Genomic DNA, 21,728 nt, shown 5'->3' on the forward strand with positions numbered 1-21,728 from the left:
TGCAACTGCATGCCGGTCCGACTCTCACTCCTTGGCTACGCTGCCTTTTCTCCTCACTTCTCCTCTTCTTCTGCTTCCTCCTCTCTTTCCTTCTCCGCATTCTGCTCATTTCATTGTCTCTCATTCTCAATCCGATAGCTGAGCTCTGCGATCCGTCAAGATGAGCAAGGTATTCGATGCGGCGGAAGGTATGTTGCATAGCGACTCACCACGATACACTCAATCGTGCCTCACATGAGCAATAGTCGAATGAAGGCTAACCTCCCTTTAGTCGCAAAACACAATACCGCAGAGAGCTGCTGGGTGATTCTCTACGGAAAAGTTTACGATGTATGAGCAGCCCCAATTGTCCTACTCATGGCTCATGGTTCAAAAATTGACTTCATTTGGGAAAGGTCACCAACTTTCTATCCGACCATCCTGGCGGTGCCAAGATCATCCTCAAGCTCGCAGGCAAAGACGCCACTGAAGAATACGACCCAATCCATCCTCCAGGGCTTCTGGAGGAGAACCTCAAGCCCGAAAACTTCCTTGGGACCATCAACGCAGACACCCTACCCAAAGTACAAGCAGAGCCGGCACCAGCAGCCGCAGAGACAGAAGGGCCGCCACCAATGGAGTCCCTTCTGAACATGGACGATTTCGAACAAGTCGCCACCAAAAACATCAGCAAAAAGGCCTGGGCCTATTACTATTCCGCCTCAGATGACAAAGTCACCAAACACTTTAACACAGAAGTCTACCGGTCAATCCTTCTGCGCCCCCGCGTATTTGTGGACTGCACGAAGTGTGACCTGGATACGAAGCTACTGGGCCACAACCTGGGGATGCCGATCTATGTCTCCCCCGCCGCCATGGCGCGCTTGGGCCATCCCGCTGGCGAGGCAGGTATCGCGGAAGCGTGTCGCAGCTTTGGTGCGATGCAGATCGTCTCCAACAATGCATCGATGACCCCAGAGCAGATTGTGCAAGACGCCGCTCCGGACCAGGTGTTCGGATGGCAGCTATATGTGCAGGTGGATCGCAAAAAGAGCGAGGCGATGCTGGCGCGCATCAAGAAGCTCAAGGCCTTCAAATTCATCGTTCTCACTTTGGACGCTCCGGTGCCCGGCAAGCGCGAAGACGACGAACGCGGGAATGCTGTCGGGGCGTCGGCACCGGTTGCTAGCGCTGCGATGGCCGCGGACAAGAAGTCCTCGGATGACACGGCCCAATTAGGCGGCGTGGGCCGACAGCTCTTCGCCGGTACCGATCCTTCGTTGACGTGGAAGGAGACTCTGCCGTGGTTGGCGACGCAGACCGATTTGCCCATCATTCTCAAGGGTCTGCAGACGCATGAGGACGCTTACATTGCCTCCCTTCACACCCCACAAGTGAAGGGCATCATTCTGTCGAACCACGGCGGTCGCGCGCTGGATACTGCACCTCCGGCGGTGCACACATTATTGGAGATCCGCAAATACTGCCCCGAAGTGTTTGATAGGCTGGAAGTCTGGGTTGACGGCGGTATTCGCCGTGGCACAGACGTTGTCAAGGCTCTCTGTCTGGGTGCAAGAGGAGTTGGAGTTGGCCGTCCGGCACTCTGGGGTCTGGGTGCCGGTGGTGTTGAGGGTGTGAAGCGTACTTTGCAAAGTAAGACACTCCATTGATGCTTTGGCTACATTTGTACTAATCATCGATTCTAGTTCTATCCGACGAGACCAAGACTTGCATGCGCTTGCTCGGTGTCGAAAGGGTCGAGGACCTGGGCCCTCAGCATGTAAGTCCTTTCGCTTTCCCTTTCGCCGCATCCTTCTAACTCACAATTTCAAAACAGATCAACACCCGCATTGTTGAACAACAAATCTACAATGGTCCCTCAGGGCTCGACAGTGTACGAAATGTGTTCCGTGCCAAGTTGTAGACATATCATATAATGCAGCATGAACTTTCAACTTCGAACTTGTATAATCAACTTCGTAATTGTTCACCATGACCCATTTGAACCATTGATCAGTGTGCAGAACCGTCAGAGTCTAGAAACCAGGTAGGCTAATGATAATCGCCGATTTGTGTGCTTTTGTTCTGTCTATCCTGGAACATTTCAGTAACAAAGCATATTGCGATATTCCCTGTTATGTTGTTCCAGTTTGGCCTACGTGATCAATGGTATCAAACACTGGCATTGTTATATGCACAATGGCATGCACAGAGGCTTTGTCTGTGCGTATTTTGTGATTGTGCTGGACTGGGAGAGACGGCGTGACTCCACTTCCTTTGTCCCAAGTGCAAAGAGATCTTCCTTTTGCACCAACCTCCTACTCTACCCATCGGACAATAACTCTCCGTCTTCCAAGTGGGATTTCACGTTCTTGCAATACTAGAGGTCAAATTATCATCAACTCGGCAATCTCTCAACCGTCCGGTTGACTTTCCCTGGAGACACAGCCTGTCTTGCTGTAGAGTCCGAGTGTTGCTTCATTATCTGCAGTGTGAGGGATGCTGTTTCCCAACACCTCTCGACTCTGAGAGTTAAACCACCGTCTAAACTCTCAAGCAATCTAGCAACAGACTACGCTCCGCTCTTTTCAAAAGACTACGGGTGCAAGAAACAATAACAATGTCTTCGAAGAGCCAACTCGGGCCACTGTCTTTGCAGACGTTCGTTTGCCCATTGTCGTACAAGAAGGCTTTGTTTTTCTTTGTTTGGACTCACAATGTGAGTCACAGTTCAGCCAAAGATTCTTTGTCTCTTGTTCTTCCGCCTTCCACAAGGCCATTATCATTATCAGCTTTTCATAGCGGGGAGTCTCAACTCATTTAAGGTGATCAGTCCCCAGATAGCAGACATATTCCTCATAATTTCTGCATCAACAGAGGAACCCCGGCAGTTACTACCACCCTGATAAAGACCAAACCCAGCACTACTGCCAAACTTCCACAGACAACAAGAACCTATGTCGGAAGCGAAGAAAAGATCCTCGAGCCAAGCGGGGCTCAGCGATGAGGACTATGAGGACAGCGACTTCACTGTCCACAACGACAGCGACAGTCATTCAGACCCGGACAGCAATGACCAAAATGAGGGATTCAAGACTCGGCTGGTCAACGCCCTGCGCGAGGTCAGCGGCAACCGCCAGAAGACGGTCCCCTTGACGCCGCCGCCGGAAGTCGATGATGCAGGCATCACTGACGGACGACCGGACCGGGAGGCGGACCGTGACCCCGCGGCTGAGGCGGATGATGAGAGAGAGTCCTCGCCATCATCAGAAAACGGCGACGAGAGCGACGATGACAAGGAGAGTTGGCGCCCGGTGGAGGCGGACGACGAGTACGAGGAGCACCAAGATGGTGAAGATGAAGGCGAGCATCCCATGAACAGAGACGCAGCTTATGCGGTGGAAGGTAGCGGAAAAGACTACGTCCCGAAAAGAAAGATCAAAAGGCGCAGGAAGTATGAAGCAGAGGCCAATCATTCTGAGGCGATCCGCCAAAAGTACATCGAGATGCGGAAAACCCGCACCCCGATCGCTTGTGACCGTTGCAAGGTGGGTTCACTCCATTGGTGTTATTTCTTTCATTCTACTAGAAAGATAGAGTGATCGAGTAGGGCTGGCTGACCGTTGTTTTTTCTTTGCGTGGGAGCAGAACCTGAGGAAAGAGTGCACAATCGATGAGGAAGGCTGCCTCCAATGTCAGACCATCAAGATGCCGTGTATGCACACTGACCCAATCACTCTGATAACCGAGCGACGGGGGGCATCCAAGAAAAAGGATAGAACGATCCACGACCTGAAGGCTTACATTCTTAAGCTGCAAAGACAAGTCGCGGTTCAGCTGCACCCATATGGCCCCGTAAGTGTCTTATTCCTCACTCGATCAAGGAACCAAAGTCTAACATCAACATGCTTCCGCCGTCAAAGCCCCTGGGTCAATACCCCTTTCCACAGCATAGGCCGGACACTTCTCCCAACCCGCGTTCTCTCAGTCCACAGGGCAATTCGACACGATGGGGTCATGCCAGTAGCGGCAGCAGCGCAGAGAAGGGCTTGGCATATGCCAACAGCAACGGTTTTGCTTCCTCGAACAACCACAATAACATAGCTCCATCGAGGAAACATGGAAAGCGAAACGGTGATCACCCCCCAGTCACCAAGCCTCGTCCACATGGCAGTGGTAGCTCGGGCAGCTCTGGGGGTAAATCCGGGTACCTGGTCGAGTTGGACAAGAACATGGGTCCCGGTGGACGGGCCAAAATCAACAGCAACATGGAGAATTTTCTTGAGCGCGACCCGGATTATCAGAAGAAGGCTTACTTCCATTCAAGTTCTCCTCGACCGCGCCAGATGTCTGGTCCCGGTTACGGTTCTCTCTACCAGGACTACCACGAGTTCACCAACAACGCACACTATCCTCCGCCACTCCCCCTGCCGATGAGCACTAGTGCACACCGCATGTATGACCCTCCTTATATGAGTGACCCACGATATGGCCACCCTCAGCCGAGCTATGTCAATCATGCCCCCCAATATCCTACGCCGCCGCCGCTGCCGCCGCCGCACTTCCGCCCGTACCCTGAACGCGCCAACCCAGAGTATGAACACATGGACCCTCGTCATCACTACGATGATGGCCTGCGTTCGACTCTGGAGGCGGACAGGGATCCCTATTACGGCTTACCCGACGCCGGGCCGAGCGATTTCGGTGACGAGGAGTTGATACAGGCCTATAGGACTTTCTATCCAGAGGGTGAGTCTACTTCTGCGGGGGCGGCCGAGCAAGCCCGCGCAAGCCGAACTCGGCCCAAGTTTATACCTCGGGAAATGCCGCCGGGGAATCCGCCTCCCAGGCCAAGAAAGAAGTAAACAGAAGTTGGTTAATGCTTGTGATGTTATCTAGATGTTTAGCTCTCGGATCTGGTACGTTGCGCTAGGGTTTCATCGTGTTTTTGGATTTATACATACTGAGCAGATACGATATCTTATTGATGCGTGAATGATTACTGCATATTATGTACCTGTACTTTTTCCACCTCAAAGCTCGTAGACTACAGTTGCATCGGGGACGAATTCCAGACACCATAAACTTGCTGTGAATCGGGAGAATATGGTGATTGTATATTCAACATACGAAGGTATATGCCATCCAGCGAGTTCACCCATCAGTGGCCTCACAATCACCGTAATCATGCCGATTCAAAGACAGACTTGCTCAGCTCACTCATGACCTTCAACCACGTATTCACCCAAGTGGTGAACTTGTCCCCCTTCTCCTCGCCCGTCGTTCCCTGCTGCCAAGGCAACTTGACCAGCTCCAGAGCCGTGACAGCCCTGTCCTTGGTCTGCCCCAGGAACCGGCCCGACTTGTCCGGGTTCGCCTCGTACAACGCCCCGGCAACCTCATCCACGAGCTCCGGAATCAAGCGGAGATTCTCCATCAACGCCTCCAACTTGCCCACCTCCGCCACCGCATCCGCCGTCTTCTTGAGCCGGTGCGTCACGATCGCCGGGTACACCTGCGCGATAGGTTTCAACACGCGCAGCGTCGACTTCTTCTGCGCATGCAACGCCTTCGACTCTTCCTCATCCTCAGCCTCCCCCTTTGTATCTTCAGCATCATCTTCCTCATCACCGTCATCATCACTCAACAACTCATCGAAAAACTCATCCCCCTCCTCGTCGGGATCCCACTCCTCGATCTCCCCGACAGCATCCCGCACCAGATCCCGCCACTGCTCCACCCGCCGCACCACGAACCCCACCACCCCCTTGGCCGCCAGATCCACCAGCGCGTCGCACGACTCCCACGCCCGCGCCGCCGCCAGCGTCACGGCGTCTTTGTCGGGTTGCGCCAGCTCTCCCTTTTTTGAGGGGGCATCACTCCTGCTCGCGATCCTCTGCACCTCCTTCAGCAAGACTGCCAGCTCCGTCAGCGCGAGTCGGGTGAGCGCGTGCGCCTCGGTCTGGAAGGCCTGCGTGTGATCCGTGGCCGTGATGAGGAGGGCGGCGGTCACGAGCGAGGGGAGGACGGATTCGTTGAGGGCGGTTAGGATTGGGACGGCGGCGGTGGGGGTGAATGGGGCCGTGATGGAGACGAGCGAGAGTTTAGTGATTTGGGATTTGAGGGACAGGGAGGAGGCGGAGAGGAGGGGGAGGGCGTCTTTGGTGATGATTGTTTCGGTTGTTGTGGTAGTTGGGGAGGGAGAGGATGCGTTGGAGGTTGTGATGGCGGTTTGGAATTGGTCGAGGAGGGTTAGGGTGGTTGTTAGCGTGAGGTGGAGTTTTTGCGCCATTGTTGTTGTTGCTTGTTGTGCTGTTGCGGTGCTTGTCACTGTGGTTTTTGGGCGGTTGTTTGGTGGGTAGGGCGGTGGATGGGGGGTTTGAGTATAGTAGGAGAATGGATTTTGGTGAGGTTGATTTTTTCTCCGCGTCCTCGGATCTGCGGAAAGTTGATGAGGATGGGAGAGGAACACGAGGAAGTTGTGGAATGGTCCAGGTTCCAAATTCGTCGGGGTTATTCGTATATGAGGCTGCAGGGGTGGAGGGGAAAGTTTTGCGATGGTGGGGTGAAAGTCCGCGGAGGATCACGTGAGGGGCTTTCCACCCATTGACACCTCAGGCAGGATGGTTCGAAGTATTGTCGGCTGGAAGCGAGCCAGCGGCCACGGTGGTTATTAGTTACTACTACAGGTAAATTTATGTATAAAGTTGTTTGTTCTACTGCACCTGTGTCTTCTTGCAATCGAATTTCACTGTATGGAGCCTGTAGCACAGCCTAGCAGTAGCAATTGTTCAAATCTCTCATTCTTTGCTGCATCGAATCAATTGAACTACTTCTCAGCTTCTACTACGGAGATAACCACACGAGTAGATGCAGCAAAGTACGTATCTGAGGCCGTGCCTACAGCCCGCAAGCCGGTAGGCAGCAGTACAAGAAGAAAACGCTTTCGGAAGTCACCGTGCCTAAAGTATCTCAGTTTCTTGACCGTGAGCGTGATCACATAACCAGTACCCGCTGTACCTCAACCGAGTGAGATGTTTCCATATTGGTGGATGAATAGGTGAATACAGTTAAGCTCTTCAAGAAGTTCGATAAGCGAGACTGCAGTGAGAGGTCTATTAAGAGGCCAAGTTCAGTGTTGCAGTCAATTCTATGCGATATATCTATCATACTTGACAGAGTGTGGCTGGTGGCAATTGAATGGTTAATGTGAGGGTGGTTAATGATAAGGAAATCGGGAGATGCAAGTACGTATGTCATCATGCCAGAATGAAAATATGGCATAGTAAATTTAAGCAATGGCCAAGTCAAAATAAGGAGGGGTTATGCCATTACCGGCTTGGCCCGACTTAAGCGTGATAAGGGCAGCATTAGTAGAGAGTGTTTCTCCCCACTCCAGCCTGTCAACCACCAACCTTTTCGCCCACACTTACATTTCATGCCACTCCAGCCCAAGAAACCTGAGAGCTAGAATGTCCCCACCGGAGGCAAACGAACCAGTAATTCCCTATCAGTCTCAAGAAGCCGAGGTAGGGGTCACAATCGAGCTGGTCAAGCTCCCCAAACTGCTTTTCGTCGCGATCGTCCTGTGCTTGGCCACTGTGTGCGTCGCAGTAGACAACACCATACTATCCACTGCGGTCCCTCAAATCACCGACGCTTTCGACAGTATTGACGATGTGGGCTGGTATGCAGCGTATGTTCTGCCAACTCTTGCATCGCTAACCCTGCGGGATCGACTCGAATAATGAGGAAGATTGTAATAGAATATACCCCTTAACCTCGTGTGCATTCCAGCCGTTCTTCGGCAAGGTCTATTCGCTTTTTTCCAACAAAGTTGTCTTTCTGGCCGCACTACTGGTCTTCGAGGTCGGGAGCGCTATTTGCGCTACAGCACTGAACTCCAATATCTTTATCCTTGGACGAGCTCTGGCAGGGCTGGGGTCCGCTGGGATCTCTGCCGGCACAACCCTGATTCTGGCCGAGTGCGTCCCGCTGGCACGGCGACCGACATGGAATAGCATCATCGGCAGTACCTTTGCGCTCGGGAGTGTCGCTGGACCTCTGCTGGTATTGCCCATGTGCTACCCGACATTGATAACTGTCACAGCACTCTGATACCGCAAGCAGGGCGGAGCCTTCACCGAGAAAACAACCTGGCGTTGGTGTTTCTACATCAATCTGCCCATCGGGGGCGTAGTCATGCTCTTCGTGACATTCTTCTATCAGAGCAATTCGAGTACTACACGAGCCTCGACTGGACTATACAGCCGGATTGCCCGATTCGACGTTGGCGGCACCATCACCTTAATTCTCGCCACGATTTGCCTTCTCCTCGCGCTCTCCTGGGGCGGAACGAAATATGCCTGGGACGACACCTATATCATTGTTCTGCTAACAGTGTCCGGGATTCTCTTCTGCGTGTTCGCCGGCATTGAGCGATGGATGCAAGATAGCGCTGTTATCCCCTTACGATTGCTACGCAGGCGAAGCATGGGTGCTGCGATCCTGTTCAGTCTCTGTCTTGGGGGTGTTTTCTTTGTAGGTGCTCGATACGCAACCCTAAGAAGCTCCTGGCTGACCAAGATCTCACATCTCACTACTGTTCCAGGTCAACGTTTATTATATACGTGAGTCACAAAACTCGCTAAAGTGCTCCACTACCATCACTAACCCAAGCCTCCAGCACTCTGGTTCCAACTAGTTGACGGAATCTCAGTCGTCGACTCGTCCATCATGTTCATCCCGTTCATGTGCAGTGTCGTCGGCGGGTTTGTATGTGCCGGCTTCGGAACCGCCGCCACAGGATACTACACGCCGTTCGTCTACGGAGGCTCGATCCTCATGTCGGTCGGGACGGGTCTGATCGCGACGGTACGCCCGCACCAGACCCCGCGCGCCCGCTGGATCGGGTATCAGATCCTGTGCGGCGCCGGCATCGGTCTGGGCGAAGAGCAAGGCCTCTACATGGTGCAGACCACTCTTCCCGAAGAGGATGTCGCCACGGGTCTCGGGATCGTCCTCTTCGCGCAGACGTTTGGGGGTGCCGTCTTCGTGTCCGTGGCGCAGGCGGTGTTTCTGGAACATATCACCGCAGCCCTGCGGACGCTTGCGCCCGATGTGGACCCTTACTCGGTGCTAGGGGGCGCGTCGACGGCTACGTCTCCCGCGCTGCAGAGTGTGTATGCCGTGGCGATTAAAGATGCGCTGCGTGTGGGGCTGGTTCTAGCCACCGTGTCGAGCCTGGGGGCTCTGCTGTATGACTGGCACAGTCTGAAGAGGAAAGGTGAGGATGGGAGTAGCAGTGGTCATGAGCTGGCGTTTGTAGCACAAGGTTCGGATGGAGGACAGGGGAAATAAGGATTGACAGTACGATGTCTTCGGATAGGAAGCTTGTTCATGGTTGGCCTCGGGGGAGGGACTATAGTTGCACATAGAGAAGAAAGCTGAGTAGCTGAGTAGTAGTGCTTGTAATATGCCTGTCAAGGTGAGGTGATCAAATCCAACGTTGAAGTATTGCTGTTCCATAGTGTTGTGCTCTTAGAGATCTGTAGACTATAGACTATTGCACCATTGCCTACCCTGATTGCCCCTCCAGCTACTCGGAAGTCGGTCGGGATGACTGGTACATATGAAATTATGCATGAGCGAAGCTGTAGGTCTGGCGTATGTGGAAGGGTGGATATTGCAAAGAGACGGAGGCCAAACTCGATAGTGCCCGGGGTCTGTACCGACTCGGATGCCCTAAAGCATATAGGAAATCTCAACTTTACCAACCACATCTAACGTGGATAAAACCTCCCTTGCATTCAACTCACTGTTGATGCCTTTATTTCATCAGCTCCCTGCCGTTACACCCACCCTCCTAGGCTCCTCCGTCTTCGGCACCAGCGTGAACTTCCTTCCGCACCTCGGCTTACCTTCCCGAACCCTCGGAAACACGGTCGTAACACCGCTGATAGAGCTGGATTCCACGACACTGACGCAGGCCCCACCTCAGGCAGATCGCGGAGCTCATCAACGACCGCATCCGACACGTCTCTCGCAGATACGGGAACTGGGGAGGTGGATCGCCGCGCAGCCCGACACGTCCCGGATTCACCTGAACTTTTCCAGTGACGTCGGCGGTCCCGTTCATCGTGACGGGGTGGCATCGTTTTCCGCTGTACTCGGGCGCGGAGATGGATGGCGGGGCGCCATCGCTGGCTTGTCCGGTGTTTATGGATGCGTTGTTTTATGGGATGGTGTATTTTGTGGAATTGAAGGTCAGGGACGGTGGGGTGGAGGCGGGGGCTTCGCTGCGGAGGTCGACCTGGGCGTTTTTAGGGCGGGATGAGGGGTTTGGTGCGGCGTGGGACAGGGTGTAGTTGGTGTGTTGAGGGGGAGGATTGGCCAGGTATAGATCGCTCTGCCCTTAGATTAAGGAGCTCCTGGGAATGACCCGTCATTCTGACTCTTGCTGAACATCTTCTTCCATCAGGTGCAGCCAGTTTCTTTGAATTTCAGCGTTGGGGTATGGAACGTGCCAGGCCTCGCATTGAAAAAATACCTTCCCAGTGTTATTGGAGGAACGTGTTAACTAGTTGAGATGTTACTGGCTATGAAAGAGAGATACTAGTGCAGTAGTCGTCCTATTAGGTATAGTATCTGTATTGGAGTAGATAACTGGTCTAGTAGCCTTTTACTGATCAATATACCTTAATTAGCCTTCAAATCTACAAGTATATCCCTAGAACTATACATTATATCTTGTATTATCTTTATACACAGAGGCAAAAAGGGGTCTATTTACATGAACATACCCTAACCCTAGACATCATGTTACAGAAGTATATATCCTAGGTAGCCACATAAGTAAAACCTTCGAAATCTGTAAAACATAGCGGGCCGAGGGGGTAAGTTACAGTGGTTGTACTGCGGTTTTCTCCGGTTATATCGAGTTTTAATAAAGTTGTATAAAGTTCTGACTAATTATAAGCCCTTTAAATCTAAGAGTACTAATTTTTATATAAATAATAGATTATACTAAAACTATATTTTTTTAATTAGATCTTAAGTAGTTTTTATACTATTTTACTATTATAATATACTTTAATCTTAGAGTTATACTAACTGTTGTTTTTCTATTTATATTTATTTATAATAGTAATTTAAACTGTTAATATAACTGTTCTACTCTGTAAATTAAAATATAAGTAAGTATAATCTTATCTAAATCTTATTAAAAATAAATATAATCTTATTTAAATCTTACTAAAAATGAATATTATCTTATCGAAACTTTACTTTGCTATTTACTTTTTTCTTAATATAGTTTTTCTGATTTTTATATATATAATTATTTACTAAAAAATAAAATCTCTTTTTTATATAATATATCTTAACTTTTATATTTTTTATTATTTATTTTTTTATTTTTTATATTAATTTTTTTCTATTTTCTTATTCTTTATACCAGCCTTCCTCTATCTTTTTAATTCTATATTAATCTTTTTTTATTTTCTTATTCTCTGTATTAATCTTTTTATTTTTTTTAAATATATTTTAAAGTCTGTATTCTCAATATTTTTAATATCTATTTTCTTTTATTTATAAAAAAAATAAGTAAAACTAAGTTCCAGCTTCTATTTCAGCTTTAAAATTAAAATTTTAATATCTTTTTATAAATAGTTTTTAAAATTACAGAGCAACTGCTAGTAATTTTTTATAATATATAATAATATTTCTTTTTTTTATTTTAATATATAATAATTTTTTATAATATACAGTAATTTTCTATAATATCCAGTAATATAATCAGACTGTATAATAAATTAATCTATTTATTAAATATATATAAAAAGCTTTTAAATAATATATATTTAGATAATAATAATAGAAATAAAAATAAGTAAGTAATAGAATTTAATTTTAGAAAAGAATATATAGAATTATAAAAGATATTATATTTAATTTTATATAAATTATAGCTTAACTAGCTGAAGTTACTATTAATTAAGTTATATTAAATTAAACTATAAAATAACTATTTAAAATATATAAAAAAAAAGAAAAAAATATTTTATTAAAAATAGTACAGAAGTATCTGGTCTGTAGTAAGATAAATAAATAGTAATAATTTTTAATATTTATTTTAAATAAATAAAATTAGAATAAAGCTGATTATTTTATTTATTTTTTATAAACAGTAAAATATATTAATAAAATAAATTATAAAAAATATTTTCTTCCGACGGAATTTAAATAATAATAAAAAAGAAAAGACTGTCTGAAAGATTTATATTATTTTTATTATAATATATTTATTTAATTAAATCAGCTAAAAGTCAGAAGAAACTTCTGTTTTTAAAACTATTTATTTCAAAAATAAATAAAATAATTAAAAATATTAAGTATTAGACTAATATAAAAAATTTCTATAGTAGATATAAATCTATATAAGACTAAAAAATCAGATTATTATATTAAGAAGAAGAGAAAGATAAATATAGAAAAAATAGTAATAAAATTATTAAATAATATAAAAGATTTAAAAATTAGAGTTTTTAAATTAAATCTTAGTAAGAATAAGTTCTAATAGTGAGCTGAGGTTCTAAATAAAAAAAAACAGTTCAAATTATTTTATAAATTAAATATTTATAATCCGATCGAGTCTTTCTAACTAGCAGTAAAAATTAATTAAATACTAATATTAAATAAGTTAAAAAATATTTTCAAAGCTGAAAGATTAATTAAAAAGATATATAAAAGTAAAAAAATAAAAATAGTATTAAAAAGTTTGCTAAAAATATCAGAAATAATACTTTTAAAATATTAAAATATTTAGATATATCTGATTTTAAAGCTCTACTAATAATAAATAAGAAAGATAATTTAATAAAAATTATTTTTAAAAAGTTTAAAAAATTAGAGTAAATCCAGCAGTTTATTAATAATCTTAATTATTAAAAAAAAAACTATAATAAAATCTATTAAAATTTTAAGATCGAAGATCCGGTATATCTATATTTACCAAATATAATTATATTTATAATATTAAAATTTTAATAATTTATTAGAATTTAGATTATTATTAAAATTATAATATAAAAAGTAATATAGAAAGTATTACTAGCTGATATAATTAGATTAAAAAAAATATAATAATCTATTAATATTATTTTTATAATAAATAATTAAAAAGATTTTGGTATTAGGCTTTTATAACTGATTTTTAAAAATATATAGTATATTTTAGAAAGAAGGCTGAATCTGGGGACGAATTTACTGCAGAAAGACTAAAAAAACTGATTCTAATATTAATATTATTATATTTAATTTATTAATAGTAGATTAAGATTTTAAATATTATAAAATAGTTAGTACTGTATATATACTATAAAAAAATATAAAGCCGAAAGAATATTAAATAAATTAATAATAAACTAACAGTTAACTATAAAATTTTTACTAAATAAAAATAATATCTAATAATTATATTAAATAGTTATAATATATTTAAAAGCTGCTATAGTATTTCAGATATCAAATTCTAATATATATATAAATATAAAAATAAGTTTAAAAATAAAGAAAATTATCTAAAAAACTATTCTAATAATATTAAAGATTATTTCGGGCTTATTATTCTAAATAAAACTTATAATCTATATAATAAAATATTAGAAATATTTTAAACTATATAATAGGCCAGAGGCGACTTTAATCTTTTATTTATAATAATATTTTTTTTAATAATTATAATAATAATTTTATTAAATATTTATAATTATTTTTTAAAAAATATTTAATATTTAAAATAATAGAACCGGCAGCTGTAAAAAAGACTCTAACTGTATTTTTAAATATTTATTATATAAATTTTATTTTCAGCAAAACTTTCTTTAAAAAATATATTATTTATATAGATTTAGATAAAAAGATGTAATCAGTACAGTTCTGTATTTTTTTAAAATATTTAATAATTTAAAAAACTTTTATTTTTATAATTCTATTTAAAAATAATCGGATAATCAGTAAGAATATCTTTTTTATAGTATATAAAATATTTAATATAAAATTTAATTTTAAAAAATAAAAAGTTTATAAAATTTATTAGATTAAAAATTATTATATTATAATATTAGATCAGTCAGACAGAAAAAATCTATAATATTAATAAATTATAATATATTTTTATTAGTTGATTTTAAAAGTTTTATAATTTAGTATAATTCTGCTTAAGCTGACTCTTCTAAAAACAGATTTTCTTAAAGCAGTTAATTTATAAAAAAAATATAAACTAATATTTAAATAGATATAGTATTTATAAAAATAAATATAAATTAAAAATACTGCTACTGTTAAGATATTCTATATATAATCTAAATTTTAATAGAAAAGTAGAAATAATTTATAAATAAATATAGAATAATTAATTATATTTATCTAAAAAATATTAAAAATATAAGTTATACTAAAAGTTCTGTATATATTAATATAATTTAAAAAAAAGTTAATTATATAAATATAGTTTCCGAAAAAAGAGCTTTATATTCTAATAATTTTATAAAAAACCGGATTTGACGCAGAGATGATTTATAATAGTCTAATAATAAAAAAAAATTAATATTATTATATATTTTATAAAAAAGCTTAAAAAATATATAATTTTAGTTATATTCTTTTAATTTAATTTAATCAGTTTTAATTTTTAAAGATTTTATTAAAATATATACTTTTTTAATATGCTGCTGTCACACGTCTAAAAAGAATAGATTATAAAATATTTTTAATAATTAGATTAAAAAAAGATTATTTATATTTTTAAATATTATATTTTTAATATATTTTAAATAGTATTAAACAACCGGTCGAGCAATAAAACTTTTTCTAATTTAATAATTAAACTATCGGAATCTTTAGTATTAATTCTAAATTCTAAAGAAGAAGATATCAGTATATTTAAAATTATTATAAAAAATAGTAAGATAGTATATTTCAAAAATAAAATATTTCTTAAAGAAGATAATATTACCGACTCTAAATAAATATTTAAAAATTTTATTTTTTATTTAAAAATATAGCTTCCGAAGACTTTAAAAAGATTAAAAAATAAAATCTATAAAAAAAGATAAAGAAAAATAATAAGACCGGAGTAAAGACTGCTAATATTAAAAAAAGAATACTAATATTAAAAAAAAAAATACTACTATTAAAAAAAAAAATTATTAATATTAAAAAAGAGAATATTAGTAATATTAAAAAGATTACTGCTGTTAAAGAAGAAGATACTGCTATTAAAAAAAAGACTACTAATATTAAAAAAAAATACTAATATTAAAAAAAAAAGACTGAATAGATTATTAAAAATATATCTAAATAAATTACTTTCTAAGAGATATTTAAATTAGCTTAATCTAAATCTCTTTAGATTTATTAATTTATTTAAAGAAAAATACATTAATTTAATATATATTTTTTAATAAAAGTAAACTTTTAAAATATAATAACTTATTATATATAAAACGCGTCTCGGGTAAGTATATATATATATTATAAAAAATAAAATTATATTATAAAATTTAAAAAATTATATAATTAGAAATATAAAATATAAAATAATATATAAAAAATAGAATTCAAATAATTTTCTAATATTAACTAGACTTATTTTAAATCTGACTTAGTATATTAGTAGATAAATCAGATTTTAAAAAAAAATAAATATTAGAAAGAGACAGTCTAATTATTAGAGTTTATTATATAATAAAATAAATATATCTTACTTATTTTAATATTAGATTCTATACTAAGATTAGTTTAGATTTTGAATTATAATTATTAATTAATACTATATATATAAATAATTCTTAAAAATCAGAATATATATAGATATATAATATTTATTAATATTTAGCTGAACAGTATATAGTATTAATTAGTTATAATAATTAGAAAGAAAATCCGATCTAAAAAATATTTAAAATTAGTTAGTATTATAAAAATAAAAAAATAAAAGACTGCTTCTATTTATATTTTTAATAAAAAATCTACTTAAAATAGTTTTTAAATTCTAAGATTTTTAAAAAAGTTTAATCTGTATAAATTATCTCAACTTTAGCAGTAAAATTAATTTTTAAAATCTATAATAAAGATTTAAAATTTTTTAATTATATTATAATCTACTTCTCAGTATATATTATAATAAATTAAAAAGACAGATAATCTTTAAAAAATAATTTAATTAAATTTAGTATTATCTGGTTTTAGATTAATAAAATATTTATTATTAGATTTAGAGTTTTTATATCTTTTTTCTAATTATTAGAAAGACTCTTTTTAACTTTCGGAAATAGAAAGTCAGAAACTTTAATATTTTATTTAAAATATTTAAATATTTAAAGCTATTTATAATTCTATTTTTTTTAAAAGTAATTCTTTATTTTTATTCTAGTTTAAATTAGATTCTATTATTCAAATTCCGACCCTTCTATTAAGATCTAAAAGCTATAATTAATAATAATTAAAAATTTTTAAAGCTTAGACTAAATTAATATAATTTACTCGCCGGCAGTTTTCTTTTAAAATCTTAATAATTTTTAATTTTAATAATTAATAAAAATAATATTTAAAGAATTAAAATCAAGCTATTTAATATACTAAAAAGTAGAAAAACAAATTTAAAAACTATTTAAAATATAAAAATTCCGAATCTTATATTTTATAAAGTAATAAACTTACGAGTGGCTCGACTGTCTGTTTTTAAAATAGAAAAACTATATTAAATAATATAATAATTTTAATTAACTATATTAAATATTTAATTTAATTTATAAAATTTACTGGTCAGTAGATATTTTTATCTGAATATAAAAAACAGTTTCTATTAATAATTATTTAGAATTAGAATAAAAATAGCTTAAATATAAGTTTAAAAATCTCTAATCTTTTTATTATAAATTGACTAATTAGATTTTTAAATAATATATTTTAATTTATAATTTAGATTTATCTAATAAAGCAGTATACCAAGCTGCAATTAATATTTAAAGTTATTAAAAAAAAAGTATAATTATATTATTTAAATATATAAATAAAACTGTAAGTATCTGATAAAGATATCTAATAGTCTATATATATATAAAAAATTTTAAAAACTATTTATTACAGATTTTTTTTTAAGTAGTTTTAAATATACAGATCCGGAGTTATCAGAATAAAATTAATATAAATAATAAATTAAATAAAAAAATAACTATAAATTTTTTTATATATAATTTTTTTAATATTAGTAATTCTGATAAGGCCTCTAATACAGTTTAAAAAATAAAATAAAAAAATAAATTTAAATCAGAATCTGAAAAGACTATTAAAAAATATATCTAATCTTTTTTTTATTTTTTCCGATTAATTCTTAAATTTAGTTTTTTATTATAAAAAGAATATTACTATTTAATTTTATTTATCTATTTATTAAGTAAGACTAATCCTATACTTAAGCTATAATATTTATATATTTTAATATCTAATATTATTATTACTAAGTTACAGTTTTATTAAACAGCTTTTTAATTTAAATTATTAGATTAATTTTTTAATTAGAATTAATAAAATATTTTTAAAAATATTAGATTATTAGATATTAATCTATTTATTAAAGCTAATCTTATATCTAAACTATATTATATATATATCTTTATATTTAATACTATTATTATTAAGTCGTAGTTTTAGTACTTTCTAATCTAATTTTATAAAATTAAAAAAACTAATAGTAAGATTATTAATTTTAATATAATATATTTATAATATTTATTTATAAAAAAGTTAATAGTAAATATCAGCTGATATTTAATATTTTTTTAAATTAATAAAAAATATTTTTTTAAAATTAAGAATTTCAGTATCTGACTCTACTACAACTCGCGCTTTGGTATTTATAATATATATAAAAAATTTTATAAAATAAACTGTATTAAGATTATTAAAACTTTCAGTTATATTTTAATATTTTTATTAAAATATAGCTGTCTGCTATTATATTTATTTTAATTTTATTTATATATATTTTATTACTACTGTCTCTCTTTCGGAAGCTTTTAATAATAAAAAATTTCTAATAAACTTTTATAGATTTTTAAGATTATTAAGATTAAGAATATTAATATTATCTATTATTTTTATATTAAGCAGCTTTTTATTAAGAATCTTAAATTCTTTTTATTCTATTATTTTATTAAGTCTGATAAGAAGCTGTATGCTTACTTTTATTTCTTTATTTTTATTTAAATATAAGAATTTAAATATGGAAAAGTAAAGTATAGAAATAAATAATTATATTATAATTATAATATATATAAAGAATACAGATTATATAAAAAATAAAATATATAATATTTATAATTTAGAAAAAAAGATAGATAATTTTTATATTTTTTTAGTAGTTCTCTGCAGCGACTTTTTTTAAATTATTTTATAAAAATATTAAGATTATCTTCTTTAATTTTATTTTAAAAAAATAATTTTTTAGAAAAGCATACTACGATGCAGAATTAGAATAAATAGACTTTTTTTAAATATTATAATTAAAAAGAATATAATAACTATTCTTAACGCGGCTTACTAATAATACTAATAATAATTAATAAAATACTTTTATTTAAAGTTAGTTTAAAAATAGTATTCTTTTAATTATTAGTATTATTAATATAATATAAGTAGTAATAAGTATAGTATCTATATAATAAAATATATTAATATATTTTAATCTTAATTAATATTATAATATTATAAGTCTATTTTTTAAATATATTATAAGATATCTGTAAATATATCTTACTTTTATTTTTCTATTTTGAAATTACTATTTATAATTTTTAAATTTAATATTTTATTAATATTTTTATAATAATATATCTTTACTGATTTTATAACAGTAATTTAATTTGTATTGTTGTTGTTATACAGTCTATTAAAAAAAAATTAAATCTTTTTTTATAAACTTTATTTTTTTTTTAGCAGATACTATACTATTAATAGTCTTTTTTTTAATTTTATTGCTTTTAGTTTTTCAGTTGCTTTATATATTAATTTTTTTTTATAATTAAAAAATATATTTTAAATAAAAGAATCAGACTTTTATATTCTTTGCTGATTTAACAGTCCAGAAATTAAGATATTTAATCAGATAGTTTTATTAAATATATTCTCTTTTTTATTATATCTATAATTCAACTAACTTTTTATTTATTTAAAAACTAAGACTTTTTATTTATTAAATAAATAGAAATCTAATAGTAAGAATATTCTAATATTAGACTAATACTAAGCCTTTCTTCTATTAATATTCTATATATTATTAATAATTTAATATATAATAAATTTAAATATCTTTCTTAATAATATATCTATTAATAATACTGCTTTTAATAATGTCTTTCTTAATAATATCTTTTTTAATAATACTGTTTTTAATAATATTTTTTTTAATAATATTTTTCTTAATAATACTATTTTTAATAATACTATTCTTAATAATACTGTTTTTAATGATGCTGTTTTTAATAATATCTTTTTTAATAATACTAATAATATAAAAATATATATATTTTAAAACAGGTTATATTCTTTTTCAGAATACTTTTTTTATTTTAAATTTATAATAAATAGAAGTCTGTTAGATTAGTTTTTTTACAGATAGCTTTTAATCTTATCTACAGACTTTTTATCTAATTTTCTTTTTATTTTTAGAATCTAGGCTTTTAATATAGAGATTTTTTTAAAAAAGACTATACTGGCTTAGTAGAGATATTCTAATTATTTAATAATTTTTTAATTTAAATTCTTTTAAAAAAAGCTGAATATTTTTTAATAAACTGTTAAAAAAATTCTTACTTCTTCTTTTAATTAAAAAATATAAAGTTAATATTAATCTGATAATACAGTTTTTTTTTCGGTTATTATTTAAAAAAAAATCTTACTAAAAAAAATTCTAAAAAAATTTTAAATTATATATAATCTTCTAGAGCTGTTCTACTATATTCTATTATTTTAGTTTAGTTAGAAAAAGCTATATTTTAAAATAATTAAATATTTTAATAATTTAGTTAAGCTCTGGTATTTTTATATATAAAGATTTTTTTTAATAATTATATCTGATAAGTATATATCTCTTTCTAATAAAGATTTATTATTATTAGATAATTTTATTTAGATAAATTATAAGATATTTTAGAATTATAGAATTTTTATTTAATATAATTAGATTATTTTTATAGAATTTAATAAACAAATATTTTCTTTTACTACTAATTAGATTATTCTGACTATATAATCGATATTAGAATAATATTAATTATTTAAATTTTATAAAAACTATTTTAGTCTTTCTAAATCAGATTATAATTATTTTTATTTTTTAATTAAATATTAAAAGTATCTGAAGATCTTAATATTATTAGTCTTAGAATAAATTAACTTTATACTTTTTTATTAGATTATTTTAAATAATAATTTAATTATTATTTTTTATATATTTTATCTATTTATTTGTAAATTTTAATAATATATTAAGATATATTTTCTTTAAGTAGAGTTGGAGATTAAATATTATAAATACAGCTATTTTTAATAGTTATCTGAACAGTCTAATATTCGGTTAATTCTATTTCTACTATTTATTAATAACTTTAAAGTATATTAAAATATATATAAAGTTTTAAAAATTTTTATCTTATTCTAATAGAATTAACTTATCGAAAACAACATTGTCTGGATAACTCTTTTATTTTAATACTGAATTTTTATAATATAAAAATAGAAGATAATATTTAAATATTTAAAAATAAGATTTGGACTTTTTTTTAAAAAATTTATATATATTTTTATAAAATATACATAGTTATTACTGTATTTATTATTATATTTACCGGCGATATATTTTAATAAATAAAGAATTCTAATACTTAAAATTATAATATTAAATTCAGATATTATATCTGCTATTATTTAAAAAATAATAAATATAACTTAAAATTTAACTTTTTTTTTATACAGTCGGTATTATTTTAAGATTAAGTTATTCTAAAAATATATAGAAAATCTTTTCTTATCTGCTAAATAGATTTAGTTTTTTAATTTAAAAAATCTATTATTTTATTTATTACTATTCGAATTGTTTATATTATTATTAAATTTTATTTTTAGTCGACTGTATAATATTTTTTATTTAGATTAAAAAATTTTTAATTTTTGTCTTTAAAACTTTATACTTCGGATTTTAAATTTATAAAATATAAAAAAATATTCTATAGTACTTCAGAAAATTATTAAATCTATTTATTAGTTTTATCTTTTAATATTTAAATATTTTTAGATATTAATATTATCTGAATTTAAATAAGTACTTATTCTACTTCTGCTAGTCTTATAATATAAGATTAATAAAACTTAATTTTATTAAAGATATTTTAATTATATTTTAATTCTACTTCTAATACTTTATCTATAAATTAAATTAAATTTATTATTAAAATATATTATCCGAATCTATACTATTATTATTTAAGAAATTTCAGCAATTTTAATATATTATATTATTTTAACTTTAATAATATTCCGACTTATTATATATAATTAAAAAGCTTTTTAATATTTTATTATAATTATTTTATTTTTTAAATATCAAAAATCTAAAAAGATTTATATCTGATAGTAATATATCTTATCTTTTATAATATAAATAACTAATTAATTATTTATAAATAAAT

The 21,728-nt window shown here is 33.2% G+C and overlaps 4 protein-coding genes across 4 annotated transcripts; 3 read left to right on the forward strand and 1 right to left on the reverse strand.

Annotated features, from left to right (window-relative positions):
• Positions 1-43: 43 nt before the first annotated feature.
• ASPACDRAFT_81785 (FMN-dependent alpha-hydroxy acid dehydrogenase) lies at positions 44-1,939 on the forward strand. The gene is made up of 5 exons (XM_020205956.1): positions 44-188; positions 272-330; positions 396-1,632; positions 1,686-1,759; positions 1,817-1,939. The coding sequence occupies exons 1-5, from the start codon at positions 161-163 to the stop codon at positions 1,901-1,903; spliced, it is 1,485 nt and encodes a 494-aa protein (XP_020052033.1). The 5' UTR covers positions 44-160; the 3' UTR covers positions 1,904-1,939.
• Positions 1,940-2,936: 997 nt separating this feature from the next.
• On the forward strand, positions 2,937-4,844 carry ASPACDRAFT_1859931 (uncharacterized protein; the record flags this gene model as incomplete). The annotated part of the gene is made up of 3 exons (XM_020197711.1): positions 2,937-3,527; positions 3,628-3,834; positions 3,903-4,844. 3 exons carry the CDS (start codon positions 2,937-2,939, stop codon positions 4,842-4,844), a joined length of 1,740 nt encoding a protein of 579 aa, XP_020052034.1.
• Positions 4,845-4,888: 44 nt separating this feature from the next.
• ASPACDRAFT_126492 (uncharacterized protein) lies at positions 4,889-6,401 on the reverse strand. The gene has a single exon (XM_020196940.1). It carries the CDS (start codon positions 6,269-6,271, stop codon positions 5,165-5,167), a length of 1,107 nt encoding a protein of 368 aa, XP_020052035.1. The 5' UTR covers positions 6,272-6,401; the 3' UTR covers positions 4,889-5,164.
• Positions 6,402-7,451: 1,050 nt separating this feature from the next.
• Positions 7,452-9,339, forward strand: ASPACDRAFT_35954 (MDR family MFS transporter; the record flags this gene model as incomplete). Its single annotated transcript, XM_020200162.1, has 5 exons — positions 7,452-7,675; positions 7,746-8,049; positions 8,110-8,520; positions 8,591-8,609; positions 8,666-9,339. The coding sequence occupies 5 exons, from the start codon at positions 7,452-7,454 to the stop codon at positions 9,337-9,339; spliced, it is 1,632 nt and encodes a 543-aa protein (XP_020052036.1).
• Between the last annotated feature and the right edge of the window lie 12,389 nt (positions 9,340-21,728).

This window comes from Aspergillus aculeatus, assembly GCF_001890905.1.
Source record: "Aspergillus aculeatus ATCC 16872 unplaced genomic scaffold ASPACscaffold_19, whole genome shotgun sequence".
NCBI lineage: Eukaryota > Fungi > Ascomycota > Eurotiomycetes > Eurotiales > Aspergillaceae > Aspergillus > Aspergillus aculeatus.